Source organism: Ambystoma mexicanum, chromosome 5p (assembly GCF_040938575.1).
Source record: "Ambystoma mexicanum isolate Mex_15411 chromosome 5p, UKY_AmexF1_1, whole genome shotgun sequence".
Taxonomy (NCBI): Eukaryota; Metazoa; Chordata; class Amphibia; order Caudata; family Ambystomatidae; genus Ambystoma; species Ambystoma mexicanum.
The window spans coordinates 1,031,297,294-1,031,320,231 of NC_090930.1; the positions used below are offsets into that span (position 1 = coordinate 1,031,297,294).

Consider the following 22,938-nt stretch of genomic DNA (forward strand, 5'->3'; position numbering starts at 1 on the left):
AGTGGTGCATCAGTGACTGCCATTTTTCAAGTAGGATTTCCACTGACCCTTCACAAGTTTTGGAGCTCCACCAAAGATGGTTGCTGATAGACTGGGACCACTGTCAAATACTTTCCAAACCTTTTTTATTCCCTGCAGCCGAGATTTTCTTATTGATTGATTTAGCAAGATGCCATACGTCAAATTGATGTTTAATATGTGGGAACTGCTCTCTCATTGTCTTGGCAATTGAAACGTGTCTGTCCGTGGCTATGAGGTCAATGTGCATTCCCCTCGATTGTAGATATTCCAATGATTTTATAAATCCTAGTTTCTCCATGGCCACTGAGGATTTACATTGGGACACCTGCACGACCACCAAACTCACAATTTTCTTACTATCCATGTCCTGAAAGTGGTAGGTGCAGTACTTGGCAGAAAATAAAGGGCTGTCGTACTGTCCATCGCCGGCTAGACTGAATCGTTTGCCTTGGAATGTACTTGCTAGAGACAATTGTTCAATTTTCCAAGCATCACTAATGGCTGGAAATAAATAATCATGTTGGAATTTGTAGTACTGCGTTTTAGAAATGAACTGGAGTCCCACAAACTGAAAGAAAGACTCTAACTTTCTAAAACTGGACCCACTAAAAAGTGAGGCAGCTGCACACAGTAGATTGCCTGCTGGCAGTTTCCCCAGCATCGGTTGTGCAGACCATGAGAACGTATGATTTAATCTACAGGCGGCATGTATTTTGACGTTACGACCTTGTTTTTGACGAGTCACATGAATCAATGGCTTCCCACATACTTTCCCTCTAACTGAATGCCCACATTTCAGCATACTTATAATATCCATCAAACAACTGTCAAATACTATGGGCCTCATTACACGGTAGGCGGTAACCATGGCGCTATTAGCGCCATGGTTGCCGCAGGTATTTTACCGTGTCCGCCTTGGTGGATGGCGGAATTACCGCCCTACTCCAAGGTGAACGGGGGCGGTAATTCCCCATTTCCACTTTTGCCCCCATAGAGCATAATGGGAATGGGGAAGTTGCTAATTATGGTACCGCAAATTGCGGTACCGTAATTAGCTCCGAGGTCCCTTTGCGGAACCCGACTTTAACGTTAAAGTCGGGTCCCGCAAAGGGAACTCGTAGTAAGGCAGTAGGGGTTTACCGGGACCGGTGCCCTTACCGGTACCAGTAGACCCCTACCGCCTACCGTGTAATGAGGCCCTATGTATTTGCCCTCTTTCATTAGACTGTCATCTGGCGTCAAAGTTGTTTCGGACAGTATCGTTGAGGACATATCACCACAATTGAAAGAAATATTGCTGATATCAAGTTCTGATGCATCGGTGAATGCTGCTGCTGGTTCATTCTCTTTCATTTCAACATATGTTACTTCAACATTGATGGGAGAACAAAACAATGTCGACAGCTTTTTGGGTGGCATTTATTTGGCGGGTGTAGATTGTGGGAATTGATCTGCGACTACTTCAGAGCTATCTTCAATACATTCAGTATCATCTTCTTGTGGCGGTGCGGTCGCACTGTAGCAATGGTCCAATAAAACTTTACTGGATTCTCCGGACACATTCAATTCATGTTCTAGCCATTGGACATAAGCATTTCGAGTCTCAACACGCCGCGTCTGAATTAATAGTTCCTCCATAGTGTAAATGGTCTGGCAAGCAACACCTCTCATTTGCTTCACTGTCTGTGTATGTATAGTTCGTACACCCACAGGTAACTAGAGGACAGACTGGAAAAGGGATGTTCAGTTTAAACACAAGATAAAGTATAGTACAATTGACAGGAAAAAACATAATATAGTCCCCAGCACAAAACAATTTCTAAAATTATGAACTGTTTGTAACCAACCTTCTTTGTGTTTCTTTTCTTTGCAACTTTCTTGACTCGAGCTTCAACATCTGCACGCTGTTGCTCCGATTCGTTTCCGCATGTCTTGCCTTCCTCTTGCGCTGCAACAACTATATTTTCTGTATCCACATAGACAGCACAGAATGACGCTTCATCGACTCCCTGAAACATAGTACTTTCATTACTATGTATCACAATATTGAAAACATAAAACACATGTGAGGACGAACACACAGGTACATCTCAATAGCTAAACATGAATTAAACATTGTGTGGAACAATCAAATGACAAGTATTCGAGCACTGATGATCTAGTTCGATGGAACTGTCAGTATCCATACCTCTGGCTCTGCATGGACTGCCATGAATGATTGTATTGGATAGGAGGCATCAGCAACTCCCTGAAAAAACGTACTTGCATTAGTATGGTTTTCAATATTGTAAACATAACACACACTTGGGGTCGACGGCACAGTACATATAAAGAGATAACCACAAAGGAAGCATTGTCTAAAAGAATCAAGGAATATCTAAATATGATCAGATCTCATCGACTAATTTCTCCGATTTCTTTACATCTGCATCACCTACAAGGGATGTTGTGATTGTAGAGGAAGCTTCGTCGTCTCCCTGAAACACAGTACTTGGGTTAGTATGGTTTTCAATATTGTAAACATAACACACACTTGGAGTCGACGGCACAGTACATATAAAGAGATAACCACAAATGATGCATTGTCTAAAAGAATCAAGGAATATCTAAATATCAGATTTCATCGACTTATTTCTCCGATTTATTTACATCTGCATCATCTAAATGGGATGTTGTTATTGTAGTGGAAGCTCCGTCGTCTCCCTGAAACGCAGTACTTGCGTTAATAGGGAAGAAAGTATAGCAAATGGAATCACGTTATATGATCACGCTCGATGCAGCTGTCAGTATCCATACCTCGTGCTGCCGAAGAATATCTAGGGATGTTGTAAATGTAGTGCGCACTTCCGAAAGCTGTTGCGCCGATTCGTATACGCAAGGTCCCGCTTCCACTTCCCCTGGAATTACTTGAATGTCAGGCTCTGCATCAAGTGCAGGGGTTGACGCTCCATCAATTGCCTGAAACATAGTACTTGCATTAGTAAGGATTACAATATTGAAAACCTAACACACACTTGGGGTCGACCGCACAGGTACATATCAATGGCTAACCATGAATGAAACATTGTGTAGAACAATCAAACGACAAGTATTCCGGCTCTGATGATCTAGTTCAATGGAGCTGTCAGTATCCATACATTGTGCTGCTGAAGAACATCTAGGGCTGTTGTCAATGTGGTGGACGCTTCAGCATCTCCCTGAAAGACAGTACTTGCATTCGTATGGATAACACTAATTATAACTGCAAACAAACACCAGTGGACGATAACTAAGGTGTATATCAATTGGGAAGCACTAACCAAACATTCAGTAAAATAATTACACAATACATAAAAACTATTACTTGACATGCATAAAACAAGTCTGTAGCGGAATAGCCAAGTAAGATTACCTGATACGCGCTAGAAGTGGTTGATAACTGCGAGCACGTCACGGATGTTGAATGTTCTTGCTTCAGATTCAAGGGATAGTCAAGCAGTTGTAAAGGTAAATTATTGATTGATAATGAAATGCCAATATTAAAAATTGCCATGTAAGGAGACAGAATACTTGAGAGTAATGCTATGGAAAATGCGCAATATAGCACAGTTCCCTGTGCCCATATATAGATTTCGTTTGTGGGTTATGAAATTGAAAAAGAATATATTGATAAATGTCATTATTCAAAAAGCTATACACTCATATCAATGTCGAAAGTATTACAAGGGACACAACACCTAAAATATCAATTAATCCATTCGGCTACCTACACACTACCGCAAGGCCTAAAGCTAAATCCGGACACTTGACTCACCAGTGGTGGAATGTGGACGAATAGAGTGGGAATAGCGTTTGCGAGCAATTTGTGTCGTTCGCCGTTAATTCTTCTTTGTTTCCCAAGATGTGGCGTACATGTTCGAGGAAAAGTGCCGGCTGCAGATGCGGTATCGATCGCCCCTCTTGTCCTCTAAGACTTGTTGGACTCTACTTTCCAGCTCAACCAGTGGATATCCGCAATATCTGACCCATTCTCTTATTCGATCAACAGTTTTTGGGAATACATGCATTGTAGTGCCTTCAGATTTAGCATGGGTCTTCAAAGGGCAACCGCTAATCGAACAGGCAGGCATTGTTGAAAATCCTGAAAAGTAAATATCGACATTATTATACAATCTTGATTAATAAAAATGGGATACAAAAGTAAATGAACCATACAATGTTCAATGCAAGGTTTGTTTTGGTCGCCGGAACTATAGCAGTTCATCATGTGCGGCTTAGTATTTACATAAGTTGCAGAAATGTATAAATGATGTGACTAAACTCTGAACATGTGACTCGTCCCTGTCTTGCACGAGAAGGAAACATGCTTACATTATAGACTGGACCCCCGAAGGATGCAATTCGATGACAATTGACACAGATGAAAATAAATAGATCTATTGATAGCATAACAATTGAAACTCAAGTCAATAGCAATGAGACCAATGAACACAGCACTATTGAGTACTCTACTCGCAAATAGATAGAAATTTAAAAATCAATGAAATATGACTATGATACATGGCCTTACCTTGACCAACAAGCAGTTGGATTCAGCAAGCCGAGCAGTATGTTGCAGGCGAACAGGTAGACTGACGAGTTTGCTCGAAGCGGTCACAGAAGTTCACGGATAGCACGACGACAAGCAGATTAGCATAGATCTCAGTGGTTCTCAGGTAGCACGTTCAGGAGTTGCAAAGCACAAAGATGTTCTCATGAGACATATCAAGTGGTTTATAAAGTATTAGAAACAGGGGTGTGTTTGTGAATGAATGACGTGTGTATGTCGTGGTATTATGTGGTTTGCTGGAGGGGGGGTCCTGGCCGGACACACGGGGTCTGAGGAGGCCATGTGAGCAATGGCCCCTGGGCGTGGGATACCTTTTGAAGTGAACATGCTGTTTGGCACCTTGGCCGTTCGCGCCCCCGACAGCCCCCCATGGCAGCGCGCATCCACTGGCGCAAACCGCCTCTTTGATAGAGGGGGGTGGGATGGATGGGCCGGTGGGCATGCAGACAAGGCACAGGAAGACTCTTGAATGTAGACACACTTATGTGGATTGTAGGGGGGCGGCCTGCTTCAGGGGAGGTCTGCCTGGAGACACGGGGTCTGAGGAGGCCCATGTGACCAATATCCCCTGGGCATGGGATTCCTTTTGAAGTCTACATGGTGTTTGGCACCTTGGCCGTTCGCGCCCCTGACAGCCCCCCATGGCAGCGCGCTTCCACTGGCGCGAACCGCCTTTGATGGGGAGGGGGGTGGATGGATGGCCCGGTGGGCGTGCAGACAAGGCACAGGAAGACTCTTGAATGGAGACACACTTGATTCATTTAAAAAATCGAAACAACCGTTGTTAAAATATATGTGGTCTTTTATTTTGTTTCTTATTTTGATGGCACAAAAATACAAAACTTTACACATTGTACAGGTCAGGTTGCAGCACAGCGAGGGAAAATCCCCTGTACTGACCGCTGTCACTGGGGAAAGTTTGTCTTACGGCACGAACGGCACAAGCGGGTATTACTCTTCGAACGCGGTGTCCAAGCCTCCTGTGAAGCCACCATGTAAAGGAACGATAGGCCACCAGCCTGTACCACCTGTGAAAAAGAATGATACAAACTGTTTTTAAATGACCAAGATAAGTTTATTAAACATTTGTTGTCAATGACAATTCTTGTAACTAATGGCATTCTGCTCGGACACTGCACACTATTGAACGAATTTCATGCGTTACAATGATATGTAGATGTAATTTTGGATATAGGAGATGACCATGAAATGGTAGTGGCATCACAAGCAGAGTATACTTACTCGTTACTCGGATTATGAGGACGAACAGTTGCGTGAAGTTCGTGCATAAGCACCATAATTATTCTCAACACGGACGGTGTGAGGCAGGCTGCCCTGAAGTCTGGCAGCTCGATGATGCATTGCGGCCGTGGCTCGCCTTCGGAAATGTAGGCCACGCATCCTGAGTTTTCACAGCAGCAGCAGTTCTCGTCCTCGGTTGGCATTAGCTCGCACCGATTGCATGTGCACCAGGTGGAAACACTGTCCATGCTACTAGGTCCAGGGTATTCATCCGTTGATTCGTCCTCACAGCTGCCGTCCGATGCCCCATCATTCTCGCATGTTTCCCTTCCCAGTAGTTCCTCCTCAGTATACTCGGGCTCGTACATGTAGGGCATTATTGTAGCCATTGTATGGTAAACAAACTAAAATAATTTATAGTGATGGTACAGGTGTTCACACGGGCTACAAGCGGCGAAGGTAGCTGACCAGAGCACAGAAACGAGTCACAGAATACCCTAAGTAACACAGAGAGAGGAATGGAATCGAAAATATGCTGCTGTGTGTTGTGAAACGGTCTGTTTATACTTATTGAGGAAAGAGGCGTCTTGCCATTTCCATGGCGACACGTCATTAGCTGAAGCGCAGCGATTGTTGACACGAGACGTGCTTTGGCGTTGTGAAATGGGCGGTACATGTCTGCTGATGACAGGCTCTGAGGCGGGGGATATGATTTAGTGCCACAAAAGCAGGCCAGCCAGGGAGATGGGGCAAGTGATAGGATTATCACAGAATGGCAGCTCCCTGGTGCCCGTTTTCGTGTGCGTTTAATGGACGAAAACTCAGGTAAGGTCCATAGGAGATTGTTCTATAATCGAGCGATTTAGGCTTAAAAACACATGGCCGACCCGTAGGGACAATAAAAAATTTGACCGAATCATTCAAGATTACAGATTGAGGGGCACCATGAATTGATTTCTCTGGATGTTATCAAGACACCCTCATACCCTATAACCTTGGGTTTACCTTGGTTTTTACGCCATAATCCCAACATCAATTGGGTAACTCGGACTCTAGTTTTCTGTTCGGATCATTGTACACAAGAATGTTGTGGTACCGAACCCGCTCCAGCGACACTGTCAATGTCTACTCAGACGGAGGGGAATGGCGTTTCTTGCCTATTTTCAGTATCTTCCATACCACCTGAGTATTTGGAATTTCAAGAGGTATTTTCTGAACCCAAGGATATTCCATTGCCTCCCCACAGAACCTTTGATTGCGCAATTGATTTGATACCTGACTCTGTGATACCACATGGCAAGGTTTATTACCTAACTTCACAGGAAAATGAGGTATTACAGGAGTACATAGAAGAATCTATGCAGAAAGGGTATACAACGCCTTCTACTTCTCCGGCAGTATTTCCATTATTCTTTGTCAAAAAGAAGGAAGGTACCTTACATCCATGTGTCGATTACAGACAACTGAATGACATCACCAGGAAGTACCGGTATCCGTTACCCTTGATACTGAACATAATGGAATCATTGCATACAGCACGAGTATTTTCCAAGTTTGATCTTCGAGGGGCCTATCATTTGGTACGGATTAAACCAGGCAATGAATGGAAAACTGCATTCAAGACACCATCAGGGCACTATGAGTATAGAGTCATGCCATTTGGGTTGTGCAATGCCCCTGATGTTTTTCAGCGTCTCATGGACCATATATTTGCTGACCGGATTGGGATTTCAGTTTGGGTTTATTTGGATGACATATTGGTCTTTTCCAGAGATCCCAAAAAACACATATCTCACGTGATGAGGTTCTCAGACGGCTACAGAAAAACAACTCATATGCCAAGACCGAGAAGTGTCTTTTTCACCAAGATCAGATTGAATTCCTTTGTTACGTAATCAGTGCTTCAGGTATACATATGGATCCAGCCAAGATACGCACCATCCTAGAATGGAGACCTCCCAGTGATCTACGATACCTTCAGCGATTCCTTGGATTCGTCAATTTTTATAGACTTTTCATCCCTTCCTTTTCTCAGTTGACAACTTCTTTGTCTAGTCTGACCAGTACCAAGAGACCCTTTGTCTGGGGTTCGGAAGCTTCTGCCGCGTTTGAACAATTGAAGGAGGTCTTCAGTACATCTCCAATTATGCACCATACACAAGAGTAGAGACCGTTCATTGTGGAAGCGGATGCCTCAGATTTTGCTGTGGGTGCTGTACTACTACAGAATGACCCAGAAGTGGGGATGGAGTTTCCAGTGGCATATTATTCCAAAAAACTTACAGCAAATGAACAAAATTATCCGGTAATTGAGAAGGAGCTCCTAGCCATTAAGAATGCCTTTGAAGAATGGCGGCATCACCTTCTGGCAGGCCGGTTCCCTGTAGAAGTACGCACGGACCATCGTAATTTGCAATTCTTGCGTTCCCGTCAGTGTCGAACATCTTGACAGGCTCGGTGGGCTTTCTTCTTTTCGCATTTTGATTTCAACATCTACTATATTCCCAACACACAGAATCTGAAAGCAGATGCATTATCCCGTTCCTTGGAAAATGATGTCGAACAGGAAGGCCGGAATCAGCCTGTAATTGCCTCAAGACATTTCCTCCTGGCTCTGATACCCTACCTGCAGAAGGTTGCTCAGGCTACCAAGGCCGATCGGGGTTGGACTGCTTTGGTGAGACGTCCCCAAATAAGGGAGAATGATGGCCTGCTCTTCTTTCGGAATAGATTGTATCTGCCTACGGAAGACCTTCGCAAAGCTATACTGCAGGGTTTTCATGATTCCAAGATTGGGGGTCACCGTAGCATTCGGTCTAACCAAGAACTCATTGCTCAACAGTTTTGGTGGCCCGGATAGGCTACTCAAGTCAAACATTATGTTGAATGCTGCCCAGTTTGTGCTCAGGTCAAGACACCGTGCAGGAGACCATTGGGACTATTGCATCCAACTGAAGTACCACCATATCCTTGGCACACAATTGCCACGGATTTCATTGTTGACCTTCCACCGTCTGAGAATCACACTTGTATCATGGTTGTCATAGATTGTTTCACCAAGCCGGCTCACTTCATTCCCTTTCTGAAGATCCCCACAGCGGTTCAAATGGCACAAGCTTTCCTGCATAACATCTTTCGCTTAAATGGGTTGCCTGAAAAGATTATATCTGATCTTGGATCTCAGTTTATTTCATCCTTTTGGAGTCAGCTTTGTCAACACTTAGGCATCCATCGGGCACTCAGCTCTGGCCATCATCCTCAAACCAATGGACAGACAGAAAGAACCAATCATTCCTTGGAGCAGTATCTACGCTGTTTCATCAATGCTTCTCAATCCAACTGGATGTCACATTTGGATCTGGCCGAGGTAGCATACAACAATTATGTTCACTCTGCTACGGGACTGAGTCAGTTTTTCTGTTCCACTAGACATCATCCCAAGTTGCTGCCACTACCTCCAATTCAACCCAGCATTTTTCCTTCGGCTGATTGTCTGGTGTCCACCATCCAAGGTCTTCAACATCAACTTGCTGGTACCCTGGTTAAGGCACGTGAGAGCATGAGGATTCAGGCTGACAAACGGCTGAGGCTTTGCCCTCCGTTTCAGGTTGGGGATTTGGTATGGTTGTCATCCAAGAATTTGCCAGCCCGGAACCTGCCTTTGAAATTGGCTCCCAGATTTCTTGGTCCCTTTCTTATAACCAAACAGGTGTCCCCTGTGGCTTTTAGGTTGGCCTTACCCGAGTCCTGTTTTTCATGTTTCTTTGTTAAAGGCTTACCGTCCTGATCCCTATGGTGGTTCCTGCACTCGACCTGCTGCTATTGAGATCGAGGGTACACCTGAGTTTGAGGTCCAGGAAATATGCGATTCCCGTTATTATCAGGGAAGATTGCAGTTTTTGGTAGATTGGAAGGGTTATCTGGCTTGTGATCGCACTTGGGAGCCGGTGGGGTTATGTACATGCCTCTCGTTTAGTGCGGCACTTTTATTCTCGTCATCCCTGGAAGCCCTTTCCAAGGGGGTCATGGTGTTAGGACACTTACCTGTGCTACCCCCACAGAGTGCTCCAGGTCCTTGCGACTGAACCCTCAGAATTGGCTGACAAAGGCTGGCTTGCTTCCGACTCGTATGCGGAAGCATACGCTTGCGCGAGCCTCACGGGTTGCCATGAGCAACGAGACAGGCTTGCGCTCCATGCCTCGTTCTCGTCCCCGTTCGGCCACTGCGCATGCATGGGTGGCTTTGCGCTGCAGAACTCAGCTTCATGCCGACTGCTATAAGTAGCACCCGAGTCTGAATACAAACCGCATCTTAACGCGGTTTGTTCCTGACTGTCCGCTGCACTTGGATCTTTGATCTACATTCTGCTATTTTGTTCCTGGTCTTCCTTCCCCGCTCCTGGGCCTTGCCCGCTCCCTGTCCCCTTCCTTTCTTTCTGGGTCCTTGCTGGGTCCTCTGGGTCTGGGTACCTTGCTTCGGTTCCTGGACCTCTCCCTGTGGGGTTCCTTGCTCCCGTTCCTCCCCGGCTTACCTGGTCTTGTCCCTCCTGGGTCGTGTTCTGTTCTTCTGCTCCTTGCCTGCCTAGTCTGGGTATCAGCGCTCCGGGACATTTACCCGTTTCCCTGAGAATGCCTTCCCGGAGTCACCTAGTGTTTTCTGCCATCTGGAGCACAGAAGATAAGATTCCACCTTCTTCAGTCTACCATCAAGACAAGTCTACTCTACTCTACCTGAAGTACCATCAACCTTCCCTGTCAGTGCTTGCACTGTCCTGACGTCACGTTAATCCGCAGGGAAGTGTCTTTGTGGCGTTGGGAGTTAGTTCCCGTTCATCCCTGTACCATTAGGGTTGAATTGGGATTGACTCCTTGTGTCATATTAACTTCATCCTGTCCATGGATCAACCAGTCTGGCTTCTTCACTACGAACATCTCCTGGAAGAAAAGGTACGCATCATTCACGTGACACACACCTTAACACTGTGATGAAACAGGTTCAATTAAAAACCCTAAGCAGGTCGAATCAAAAATGTGGAGGACCGGATCAGGACTTTTCATCAGTGTACAGATAAACTGGAAACCATTAGACACCTTTAGGTAGACTGTGAAATCTAGCCGAGATAAGAAGTTCCAGATTAGACAAATACATAGCGTAGCATAGTTGGCTGTAGCCGGACAGCTGGTGGGCTATACATTTTGGTGGGAAAAATTCAATTCTCGCGTTAACAATAATAAGCTTTCCATCGCAACTGCTGCAGAAAGATTTGTAATATTTTAATGAATTGTAAAAAGAGAGGTAATAGTTTAAACATACCTTTTTTTTTATTTGTTATTATAGTTTAAGGAGATGTGTGGTTGTGTTTTTGTTGGCAGTTAAGGAAGTGGGGAAAAAGTGTTCTATGTGAACAAATTTAGGTGAAATAATTTTTAATGGATGTGTATGAAGAGAATTGTTTTATTGTACTTTCTTTATGCGTTTTACTATGTGAAAGATTTGCGTATCCTAACTAAAAGCAATAAAATAAAAAGAAAATATGGTTTATACTTGGCTTGCTTCTGAATTGACCTCTCTTGACTTTGGCAATATTGGTTCTTGGTAACTTCTTTTACAATTGCCCTCTTTTGGTTTTGGCAATAATTGTGATCCTTATAAGTATTATTATAACCTTCTCGTCTGTTCCTAAAGTTTTTATTCTGCCACTTTAGCTTCTTCGGATCAGTTCTGTATTCAAAGTTAACATTATGTCAACGTTTACGGAGCATTCCGGGGTTACACAATAGTAGTGAACTCACCGATTGCTGCGTATGCTTCCACTCGCTCCACTGCCACAATACCTTCTGCTTTGCTATGCACGGAAAAATGCTTTGTTCAGCTCCCACGGACTGTGGCGGTCAGCATAGGAGTGTTCCTTGCTTCAGGGACACTCGGGCAATCGCTTGCCACTGGAGTCCAACTTATAGTGGGGAAAGCTTTTCAAAGTAACGCTTCCCGCCACACAACCTCTGCATTCACAGCCATCAGGGGAAAGGCTTTCAACAACAACACTTCCAAATACAAATGTATTATTTACGGAAAGCCATATTGATTATGTATCTAAATATCACATAGAATTCTTGCTTTAATTTAAAAAAAAATTAAGTTTTGTATTGCACAGTGAATTTTTGCATGGTTTTGAATTAGAATCAATTGCAAACAAAAAAAAGAAGACAACAAAACAGTTGACTAGTCTTCTGACATGTATGAAAAGACATAAAATAAAAAAATCTTTATGTGAAAACACCACAGAAGTAACAAATATAGAAAAGCATAATAATTGGTACAAAAAATGTCAGGCATTTCAGATCAAAATGGATTGCTGCAGATAGCATCTGAGATGCTTCACTAACAAATGTGACATTTTTAGCTCTTTGAACACGCCCTATTAATGGTGAAGGACTATGTGGATCATCTATATGATTGTAGATGTGGTGTCCATACATGCAGGTTGTTAACATGCAGTGTCGATGTAAAAAGTATGTTTCGGCGGGAGAATAAATTAGCCGCTTTCATCAGGATCAATCAAACATATGACCCTATATGGAATTGGACAATAGGAAGGTGATAGATTAGGATGTACTAGGAACCTTATTGGAAGATTACCTAAAGAAACAAGAATAATAGCTCACCATAAGTAAAGGGTTGGAGGGTGTACAGGTCAATATTTAACTGGGCTCAGTGGGAATCCAGGACCAAGCGTAGATGGTCACAAAGTGTGCAGAATACAAATACATATGTATAAGTGAAATAACTCAAAGTAAAATAATGAGATTTACATACTGAGACCTGAAATGTCCTACCTGTGCTTTAAGCAGTAAGAAGCCCAAATAGGGAATGGGATGTAGTGTGGAACGTCCAGTCTAAGAACTAAATGAGGAGACCCAGCAAATATCGGGTCAATAGAAGTACTGCCTATTTTGTGAATGAAACCGTTTATATCTTTTAGTTTGGTGATTCTGTCCCTCTTCCGTGTATGAAAGATGTGTCAACCTGTTAATTTCCATTTTAGCTTGATTGCTTTCTAAAATGTAACATACAATCTGGTAGACTTTGCCGTTCCAGCTTTAGAGAACATTTGATAGTACTGTTAAAAGAAAAAGTAAATTACAAGACACATTACCAACACCCTTTGGCACCGGCTGTGTTCTAAATCGAGAAAAAAATTATTAAGGGGTTTCAAACATACCGAATAGTCTGCACAGCATGAGTTAACCAAAAACCAGAAAGTTCTGATTTCATCTCCCAGCCTCCAAACTGTCTCAGCTCTCCTTCTCCCAAGCTGGAAGGCAACAATGCTCCACGGATAAGTTTTACAAGGGACTGCATAACTTCCTGTATCATTTTCTTTTGTTTTTTTAAAAGGAGAAAGGAGACATTGAAACACAAGAGTTGCCAATTCAGTATCTAGTTTGTGGCAAAATAATATACCAACTTGTGAATTCTTTAAGACAGTTTGTTTCTGTTCATCACGTTCAACTGAAAATGCAAATACATTGACATACAGTACTTAATGAAAAAGGGTTACGAGGAAATAATGGTTAGATAAATAAAAGGGGAAATAAAGGACAAAACAGGTCAGAATAATGAATTCCAACACACTCGGTGGGAACACATACTAGTTCACCCCTGGTCCGAATGTGTGATGGTGATTGGCTAATCTGCAAGCTATATGAACTGATAGAGCTCGCAAATTCAGCCAAGCATTATAGCGACATACATGGAACATTGGGCAGAGCTCTCAAGAGCGGCGCTCCTGACATTCACGGGAGTGCCATGATGAGAGCAACTCCCGCAGTCAGCAACGCTCACCTCCTCACCCCCCATTGCCCAGGTTATACCTGACAGAAGGAGCATGGGCACTTGAAAAGCTCCCCCAATGACTCTTCTTACATTGGGGGGTACTGACCCCGTTCACAATCTTTTTTTATTTTTTTGTATTGTTTTTATTGCATTTTATGGAAACAAAACAAGAGAACAAACTGTGGGACTTGAACATTGTCCCTCTCCCCTCCTTCCCTCGCCTCACCAACCCCGCCCCCCCACCGGCTGATAAATGTTTATCACATTATTGGAATATCCTAAGAGATTGTCCCCTCATGTGAACATGTCCAAAATTCTAATTTTGTGTGGACACCATTGTAACATATAGTCACTTTGTAGGTATTCTAGCACCGGCCCCCAGTCTGTTTGGAAGTTTTGTCGGGCCCCTTGGTTATTATATGTTATGCTATGAATTGCCAGACTCACAATCTTTTAACTTGTTTTTCAGGACCCATATTTCCCAATACAGCTCTAGGGTTATGTCTATAAGGCTTAATTATAACCCTTAGAATGTTCAAAGCGTGCTCTCATTGGCCAAACTGCAGGCTATATGAATCAGTAAAGCAAGTAAATTGCTTTGTAAAGTGAATGGTACTTTCTATCGCTACCGGCAGTGCAACTGTGCAGGTGGGTTTATGTACTGCCAACTTCTATATAATATCAAGAGTAATACAGATTATAATAGATTTATAAAGCCCACTCTCAAGCTGTACTGGGCCAGCAAACCTTGTTAAATGCCCTTGTTGCGCTTGGGCCTTGAACGCAGTCTTTGGGACTCATATCACCCAGTACAGTGATCAAACTAAATCTATAAAGCTTAATCATTTATGGCGGGGTTAACAAAGAACAAGTTAAATACAATGGAACTAACGGATACAGTCTTGGGGACCAATTCATTTTGAAAATTAAATTATAATAGCAAGTTCCTTGTAGAAGGTGGTGAGGGAAAGTGAGACACAAGAAAGTGAAAATAACATCAGGTCAGTCATGAGATATTAGGTTATGCTCCAGCAAAGGAAGAGGAAATTCACATATTTGATTACGACGAAGACATGTACATAAACAGCAAACAGGGGGTGATGAAATAAACATGATTTGTGAATTATGCAATGAGAGTTTGTAAGGCTCTTTGAGCTCAGAAATAGCTCACCTTGAAGTCATTTTGCCTTTGTCTCGCATTCTTTTTTGACCTTTCAATTTGACCAGATTTTTCTGCAGTCTTTGAGAAACAAGAAATATATAAAAGGCAAAACATATGCGTAATTTGAACATAGCTACAGACTTCAAGTGATTGTAATGCCATAATGAAAATCCACTCTATTAAATGCAGTTTATACAAATATGAAATAAAGGTGAACAAACAGTATTTAGTGAAGTAATTCTTAGAAGAATGTTCTATATCACAGCATACTTAACTATATCAAGATTGTTACTGTTTGCTCAACAGTCTTCATGAGAAATGGGGCTGTGACCATCATAAACGCTGAATGTTCTTAGTATAAAAAAATAAAAAAAGAGAATTTTGCTTCAGCCTAGAGAATCATTTTTACCGACTCTCTCCCCAAACTCTTGCCTTGAGGAGAAAATTAGATTTGTGTAGAAAAAGGATTCAACAAAGACCAAACTACAAAATTACAATCTCAAAGTTCCTGTAAAGGGAATGAGCCACAAAATGCTGTGCAAATTGAATACATGCAATCTAGTGCCAAGGCAACAAATCATTTTAAAAGAAAGCACACAAATACCTCTTAAAAATTCTAAAAACACGGTTACATTGGTCACTGTGATGAATCCTGCAGAGTCCTCACTGAACCCCCGCCTAAAGTCTCTTCCCAGGAGGCCAGGGAAAGGCAGCCGCTACCGGATCCAAACCCTGGGGTGGAATTAGCTGGGTGGATCACCTGGGAGAAGGGCCCCAATGGAATGGGGTGAGCCCGTTACACAGTATTCATCTTCTTTGGAGGGTGATGTATCCATGGTGCCTGAATACCTAATGGCTTGTTGTCAGAGTAAGGCTCCCCTTCCCAAATATACCCAAAGTGTTTGTAATAAAAACCCTTAAGGTCAGCATGAGAATGGAAAATGTAAGTATCAGAACAATAATACCATTGCTTCTGATAAGTGTGATTCTCCTTTGGTTTGAGCTGTAAAATCAAGAACCAACCATTACATTCTATAAAACCCTTATCTAGAGGTATGTTTTATAAACAGAGGGAAAAAACCTTTGATGAGAGGAACAAGAACATTAGGGGCTAAAAGTCCCATAATGCCCTAGGTACTGGGATGAGGAAGAGGGGCTTAGAGGCACAGGACTGCAGTGGCAACTTTTATTATTTAATTCCCCTTCAGGTGCGGGGCAGCAGAAGCAGTAGAAGAAGTGGTCAGTAGCTGTGTATGTAGAAGGAGCAGAGAAGCCAAGATGCCGGGACCACCACGGTGTTCATAATGGATGATAGTGCAGATAGGGTTGTAGAAGGTGGAATCCCTAAGTGCAGAGGTTGTGCAGTGGGAAGCAACGCTGTAGCAGGCTGCCCCTTGAGAGAGGGAAGTACAGTGCCTTATTCCGGTGGCTGTCAAGCACCGGGGAAGACTAGGAGCAACGCAGGCTTCTGTTTTGACAGGCGCAGACCACAGAAGTGCGAGCGGAACTGTCAGAAGCTCCAGACTCGACGAAGGAAGCAGGTCCAACGGCAGCAGGCCGAGCGGGGAGAGACCAGTGAGTCGGCCTTTGACAGGTGACCCCGGGGCACTCTGCGATAGACCGCTAGCTGCTTACAAAGATTCAGAATACCGAGCTAATGAAAGTATTTGCTGTGAAATTCTCGTATTGAGAGGAAACACAAAGAGAAAACTTGCAACTATCATTGCCAAAGTAAAGATAGGGCAATATTGAATCCAGACAGGAACCATAATTGCCAAAGTAAAGAGGGGACAATATTGAATCCATAATGTAACCATCCCTGCCAAAGTTAAGAGGGACATTAAGTGAACAAGATTATAACCAGCATTGCCTAAGCCCTAGAAGGCCCGTTTTTAATAAAAGGTGTCAGGAGAGAAATCCTCCTTGTGGAAAGTATCAAGGGGGAAAAGAACTTAACCAGCAGTTATCTGGTATGACAGTAGGAACTTAAAGGTGGAAGGAAAGAAGCCCTCCTTGTGGAAGATATTGAGGGGAAGGGGAATGTATCCTGCATTGCATGTGGCGAAGAAATCAGTGGAACAAACAGCATCAATGGTGTTGTGTGCGTTAGGGAAAAGTTATGAATCTCAATGTTGTTGAAGGCCAAAAACTAGAAGTACACCTCATCACAGAGTACTTGTAGTACTGGTAGGAGTTTTGCCCTGACAGGCGGGTATACCAGGAAAGGGACTGTTAGTGGTAGTCCTCACAGGTCAGTGGATGTGGAAGAAGATACTGTAGTACTACATTGTGGTGAAAGGTTGTTGAAAGAAAGTGGCAAAGCCACTAATGTGTTTAATGAACTGTGGTGAAACCATCCTGACGAAAATATTATTGAAAGGAAGTGGCAAGACCACTAATGTATTTGATGAACTGTGGTAAAACCATCCTGATGAAAACATTGTTGTTGATGAAGAAGAGATGTGAAGTAGTTGCTTTTTCCAAAAAGGAGAAGTTATATTGAAATATTCACTGGAGGTGTGAAGACAAAGACTTTGTCAAAGACCTTCTGGTCTGATAAGCAAGAGCTTGTGGAAACTTTATTTGCAAGAGTGATGAACCTTGATTTATTATGAAATCATCCAAGCACCAAGTGAAACCCTCACACAGTGAAGGAACTTTGTGTTGGAAGCAGAACTTTTGTGTTGCCTTTAAAGCAAAACGTGATTAGTGGAATGAACTTTGCCAATTGGAACTTTTATTAGAAATATCTTACAGTAATCCTGGGGACGAGCAACCGACACTAGTTACAAGAGTATTTGGTTCCAACTGTTATTTTGTTGCGGTTGAACAGCCATATAATACACACATTAAGTAGGGAAAGGGAGGCGTTCATCACACACTTCTAAGTTAATAAAATGGCTTTGTGTGAAAAGCCTCTACCAAGTTGTCTGCCTTGCATTTCTGACCCCTCACATCACCCAAACATTTCTACTTTTAAATCTCAGGTCTTTGTGTGTGTAGTCTTTGTTGCAGAGTATCACCTATTCTCTCAGAAGGCTTCTCAAAGCCTAAAAAGTCCAGAAAAGAAAAAGTATTGACGAATCAAAAGCTGCAGACAAAATAACCCGTCTCCTTGACGTTTTGAGCTATAAACGATCCACTACCCTTTTCCAACAACCTTGACCATCACACACTGGTTTAACCCTCTCCCCCAACCCCAAAGAAACATAAACACAAATCAGACATACACAATATGAACATATGTTTGTCAGCTTTTCAAAAGCCCCTCACCGCAACAGATCATTTGCTTTGCAAAATGGCCAGTTTCCCTTCTCTCCAATTATTCATTGGCCCACATGCATCCCCCTTTGTTGACCTGTCCACTATCACTATCTTTTTCATGGACCCCAGCCTGCTCTGGTCCCATGCTCCCTGCCGACCAACCATACCAGAAACTTTGTCCTCCTAGCAGCTTCTCCCACCTGCACCCCCTTTCTTCGGACCATCTCTTCTGCTCAAATGAATCTGCAGTACCGCTGCACCAATGCTCCCTTATGCGCCATCCATTTCTTTCTCCGACTATCCCCTGCTCCTTTCCTTGTAACACTTCTAATTTGTCCATTTTGCTTGTCTTCAGGAGGGGTGTGAAGGGATGGAGGGGGGTGGGTTGGTGGCCCTGCTCCATCCCTCATGCTCCGACACCTGTCCTTTCATGTGTTGCTCAACCTTATTTTTTTGAAAGTCCTACTGAACCTGGGAAATGTATCTGTAAGGAAAGAAGAACAAATTACTAAACTCTCTGTACTGTTCTTTCTGATGGACGTTCCTACCACGGATTCCTCATCATGGATATCCCTATCCCAGCGCATCTGTTCTCCGGAAACCTTTCTGCCGCCAGTGGGCACAGTGCAGCTCTGCATTGACTACACCCGGCGCCTCTATGCTCCCCGCACCCTATATGATGTCAGGACCAGTATATGTAGCGATGCTGCGCCTGTGACCTAAGTTGCACCCTATTTCCCTAGCACTCTGAAGCTGAGGGAGCATAGAACCGATGGTGTACAAGCTTCCGGCCAGAGGGGCTTTTAGGGAGGGTGATGAGGAATCACTGGGAGGAACATTCATCAGAAAGTACATTACTCAGAGGCAAGTAATTTGTTCTTCTAATAGACTCCTTCCTCGTAATGAATTCCTCATCTATAATAGACTCCCAAAGCAGTGCGTAACCTGGAGGAGGGAGAAAGCAAGGACACTACCCGAACCAGTAAACTCTGGAGGACAGTCCTATCAAACCGGGCATCCTGGCCCGCAAGTGAATCGAAGCAATAATGCTTAGCAAATATGTGCAAAGATGTCCATGTTGCTGCCTGGCAAATGTCCAGGATCTGGACTCCCCTCATCAGGTCAAAGGTGGCAGCCACTCCTCTGGTAGAATGAGCTCCAGCAATGCAGCCAGATCATAGCATTCTGAAATACAGAGAATGATTCACTTGGACAGGGTTTGTTTGGTCACAGCCCTGCCCGCAAGAACACCAGCTTAACCAACAAAAAGCTGGTCATCCTTCCCAACCCCTTTAGTACGAGAGATGTGTAACTTGAGAGCCTGCACTGGGTCAAGCCGATGGAATCTTTCAATTGCCCTAGAAGGGGGAGGCTGAGGAAAAAACACAGGAACTTTGGCAGAAAGGAGGGTCTGACTCTCAACGTCTGGGAGGTAAAACAGACAATACTTGGAGCTCACTCACCCGTCTCGCGGAAGTGATGGCAACCATGAAAATCACCTGAAGGATGAGTAAACTAATAGAACATGAATGAAGGGTCTCAAACGGATCGCCCATAAGAAACGTTAAAACTAAATTAAAATCCCACGCCCAAATCACAAAATGGCGGGGAGTAAACTGGTTAGAGAAACCCTCCACAAACTGCAAAACAGTGGGGATTGTGAAGAACGAGCCCTGTTCCAGGGACCTCTTGAAACCAGAAATAGTGATGAACTAACCCTTCAACGTGCCAATCTGCAGGCCCGCCTGGGCAAAAGGAAAGCAGAAAATCCAACACGGGACTTAGAGGACAGGATAAAGGATCCAGGTCCCTCTTACGCCACCTGCTGGCATAAATGGATGTTGTAGCAGTCTCCGACCTGAAAGGAGCACATCAAGGACGTCCAAAAAGTCCCGTTCATTGTATCTGTAAGGATATATATGGGGATTTTATTGCCAGTATGAAATATGCAACATGGAAATGCAGCCAGGCCCAGTTTTTCAAACGACAGGCACTATTTCAGTAACAGCCAGCAGGCACATTTTTCAGAACATTTAGTAATAAATAAATAAATAACGTTTTAGCACAGGTGCTGTCACTTTAGAATGAAGAGGTGCACATTTTTATAAATTGGATGTTTTCATGTGTGCAAACTGCATTAGAAATACATAACTAATTAACCTTGTACTAACTGCCTTTACTAATATACTAATTTCAACCTATAACATTATAATGCAGTTTTTGCGCACAATGAAATGCATTCTATGTTTTTACATGCACAGTTTGACATTCACTTTATTTTCCATGAAGAGATGCACACTCAGTTTATGTGAGTGTTTTTTTTTCTCTCGTGGAGAGCAGAAATATGCACCAGCAGGAAAGGAAAACAGAAACAGTTGCTTTGCATCTGAAATCTTCATGGTCTTGAAAAACGAGGGCTGGTACAGGGCACATTCTTTTATTCTGATTGGTAGGGATTGTAGGTGGATGATCCACGTCAACAGAGGGCTGACCTAGAGTTTTCTTAAGAAATAACCAGGAGGAAGGATTCAGATGGTGCTGGGACAGAGAGACAGACAGTGCTACATCTGATGGACTCCATGTGGGTATGAGTGCTAGCTACGAACTTAAACAGCTGGCAGCTCCCCACACATGTCAAGACGTTTTTTGGCACTGGGTCTGCAAAGCGGCAAGGTCGTACGGAAAGACATAATCTTGACAACGGGAGCTTCAGACTTCACTAGCCTTGTTGAGTTAGTGCCAAGTGAGGAAAACAGAATGATGAATGTGAGTTGATACAATTTATTGCCAGTGCAGGGAGTTAAAAAAAGAAAAATACTGCATGTTTATTTCTCTATGTTTAAAGTGCTAAAACCAAATTATTATTTTTTTTGCAATATGCCCGTTTGTTCTGCTCTCTTTTATATTTTGTAGGTGATGCTGTGATATCATGTGGTAAGATGTATTGCTGTTTATAATTGTTATAATACAGAGTGTACAAAAAAACAAAGGCTGGGATTTTGGTGTCATTCATGCGTCTGTGAATCATTTCTATACAGGGGAATCACAGGAGTTTGATGTTTATGCCAGAGCGGTAAAGCATTTACCAATTTACAACTGTAGCTAAAATAGATCTCTGCAATGGGCTCTCAAGATGCAGTGGTCACAATCCTCCGGCAGGATGTCGGACCCTGTTCAGGTGCCGCCCTTGGTCACCTAGGACCTTCTGTGGTGGGCCGTCGAAGACAATCTGATGAGGGAGGGCTCTGTTTTGGCTACCCTGGCCGGAGGTGACGATCGTGACGGACGCATCCCTCACGGGATGGGGAGCTCATGCCAACGAGTTCACAGTCAGCGGTCGTTGGTCTCCGTCAGAGTCCAGACTCCATATCAATCTGTTGGATCTGAGGGCCGTCAGACTTGCCCTGAAGGCTTTTCTGCCGACTGTGCGAGGAAAGGATGTCCTGATTCTGACGGACAACACAGTGGCCATGCACTACCTCAACAAAAAGGGGGGGCAGGGTCACTTCCTCTGTGCAGGGAGGCGATGCAGCTCTGGTTCCGGACCATCGAGCAGGAAATTTCGATCTCTGCGGTTCATCTGGCCAGAGACGAAAACGAGACGGCGGACGCTCTGAGCAGGCAGAGCGTGATCTCTCACGAGTGGGAGCTGGCTCAGGAGATTCTCCTAGAGATCTTCGCCCTTTGGGGTATCCCACAAGTGGATCTCTTCGCCTCGAGTGTCAACTGGAAGTGTGAAAGGTTCTGCTCGTGGGAATTTCCTCCAAGAGGAGCCTTAGGTGACACGTTTGTGGTGGAGTGGTCCTTCCCACTGCTGTACGTGTTTCCTCCAGTCCCCGTCATCCCGCAAGTGCTGCGGAGTTTACGGAGGTTCGGTTCCCGGATGATCCTCATTGCTCTGGCATGGGCCCGAAGAACGTGGTACCTGGACCTTCTCGACTTGTCCATCTGCCCTCTACGTCGTCTTCCCTACCGAGACGATCTGTTCTCACGGGAAGGGGGTCAGGTTCTCCATCCAGAGGTCAGATCCCTCAACCTTCACGCTTGGCTTCTGAAAGGTTGCCGTATAAGGATTGGGACCTCCCTGAAGACGTGATGGAGGTGTTGCTTTCGGCCAGACGGCCTGTACCGTTGCCGTTGGAGAAAGTTCTGCGACTGGTGCAGGGTCAAGAATGTGGATCCCTTTTCATGTGACATTCCTTTGGTTCTGTCTTTTTTGCTTTCGTTAGCCCACAAGGGCCTGCAAATGGGTACCATTAAAGGTTACCTGGCGGCGAAATCCATATTTAAGCGCTCGTCTGAGGAGTGTTCTTATTTCAAAATTTCTTTCATTTCTTAGTTTCTGAAAGGGCTCACTAATGTGTTTACACCGTCACCTTTCCAGGTGCCCGGTTGAGATTTGAACCTGGTTCTAAAATTCCTAATGGGTGCTCCATTTGAGCCTTTACATTCCTGTCCTTTGAGACTGTTAACCTTTAAAACTGTATTTTTAGTTGCGGTTACTTCCACTCGCAGAGTGAGTGAGTTGCAGGCCCTTTCTGTTAAGCCACCCTTTACAGTGTTTCATAAGGACAGAGTTGTCCTTAGGGTTCGTCCTTCCTTTCTTCCGAAAGTGGTGTCGGAATTTCATTTGTGCCAGAAGGTCATCCTGGTAAGGAAGAGGAGAGGCTCCATAGGTTGGATCCAAGGAGAGCTTTAAGTTTCTACATTTCACGAATGTCCCGGGTCAGAGTGGACGATCAGCTCTTCATAGGTTACGCTGGAAGGTGTTTGGGACAAGCTGTTACTAAGCAGACTTTGTCTAGATGGATTATCTTGGCAATT

At 43.9% G+C, this 22,938-nt stretch overlaps 1 protein-coding gene across 1 annotated transcript in view; it reads right to left on the reverse strand.

Moving 5' to 3' along the window:
- Positions 1 to 22,938, reverse strand: part of EXOC2 (exocyst complex component 2) — a 1,591,413-nt gene that overhangs the window by 666,674 nt on the left and 901,801 nt on the right. The window contains exons 14-15 of the mRNA XM_069613520.1: positions 14,860 to 14,928; positions 13,075 to 13,232 (exon numbers count right to left, since the gene is read on the reverse strand). Coding sequence (XP_069469621.1) covers positions 13,075 to 13,232; positions 14,860 to 14,928 — 227 coding nt within the window. The remainder of the gene's footprint in view (positions 1 to 13,074; positions 13,233 to 14,859; positions 14,929 to 22,938) is intronic.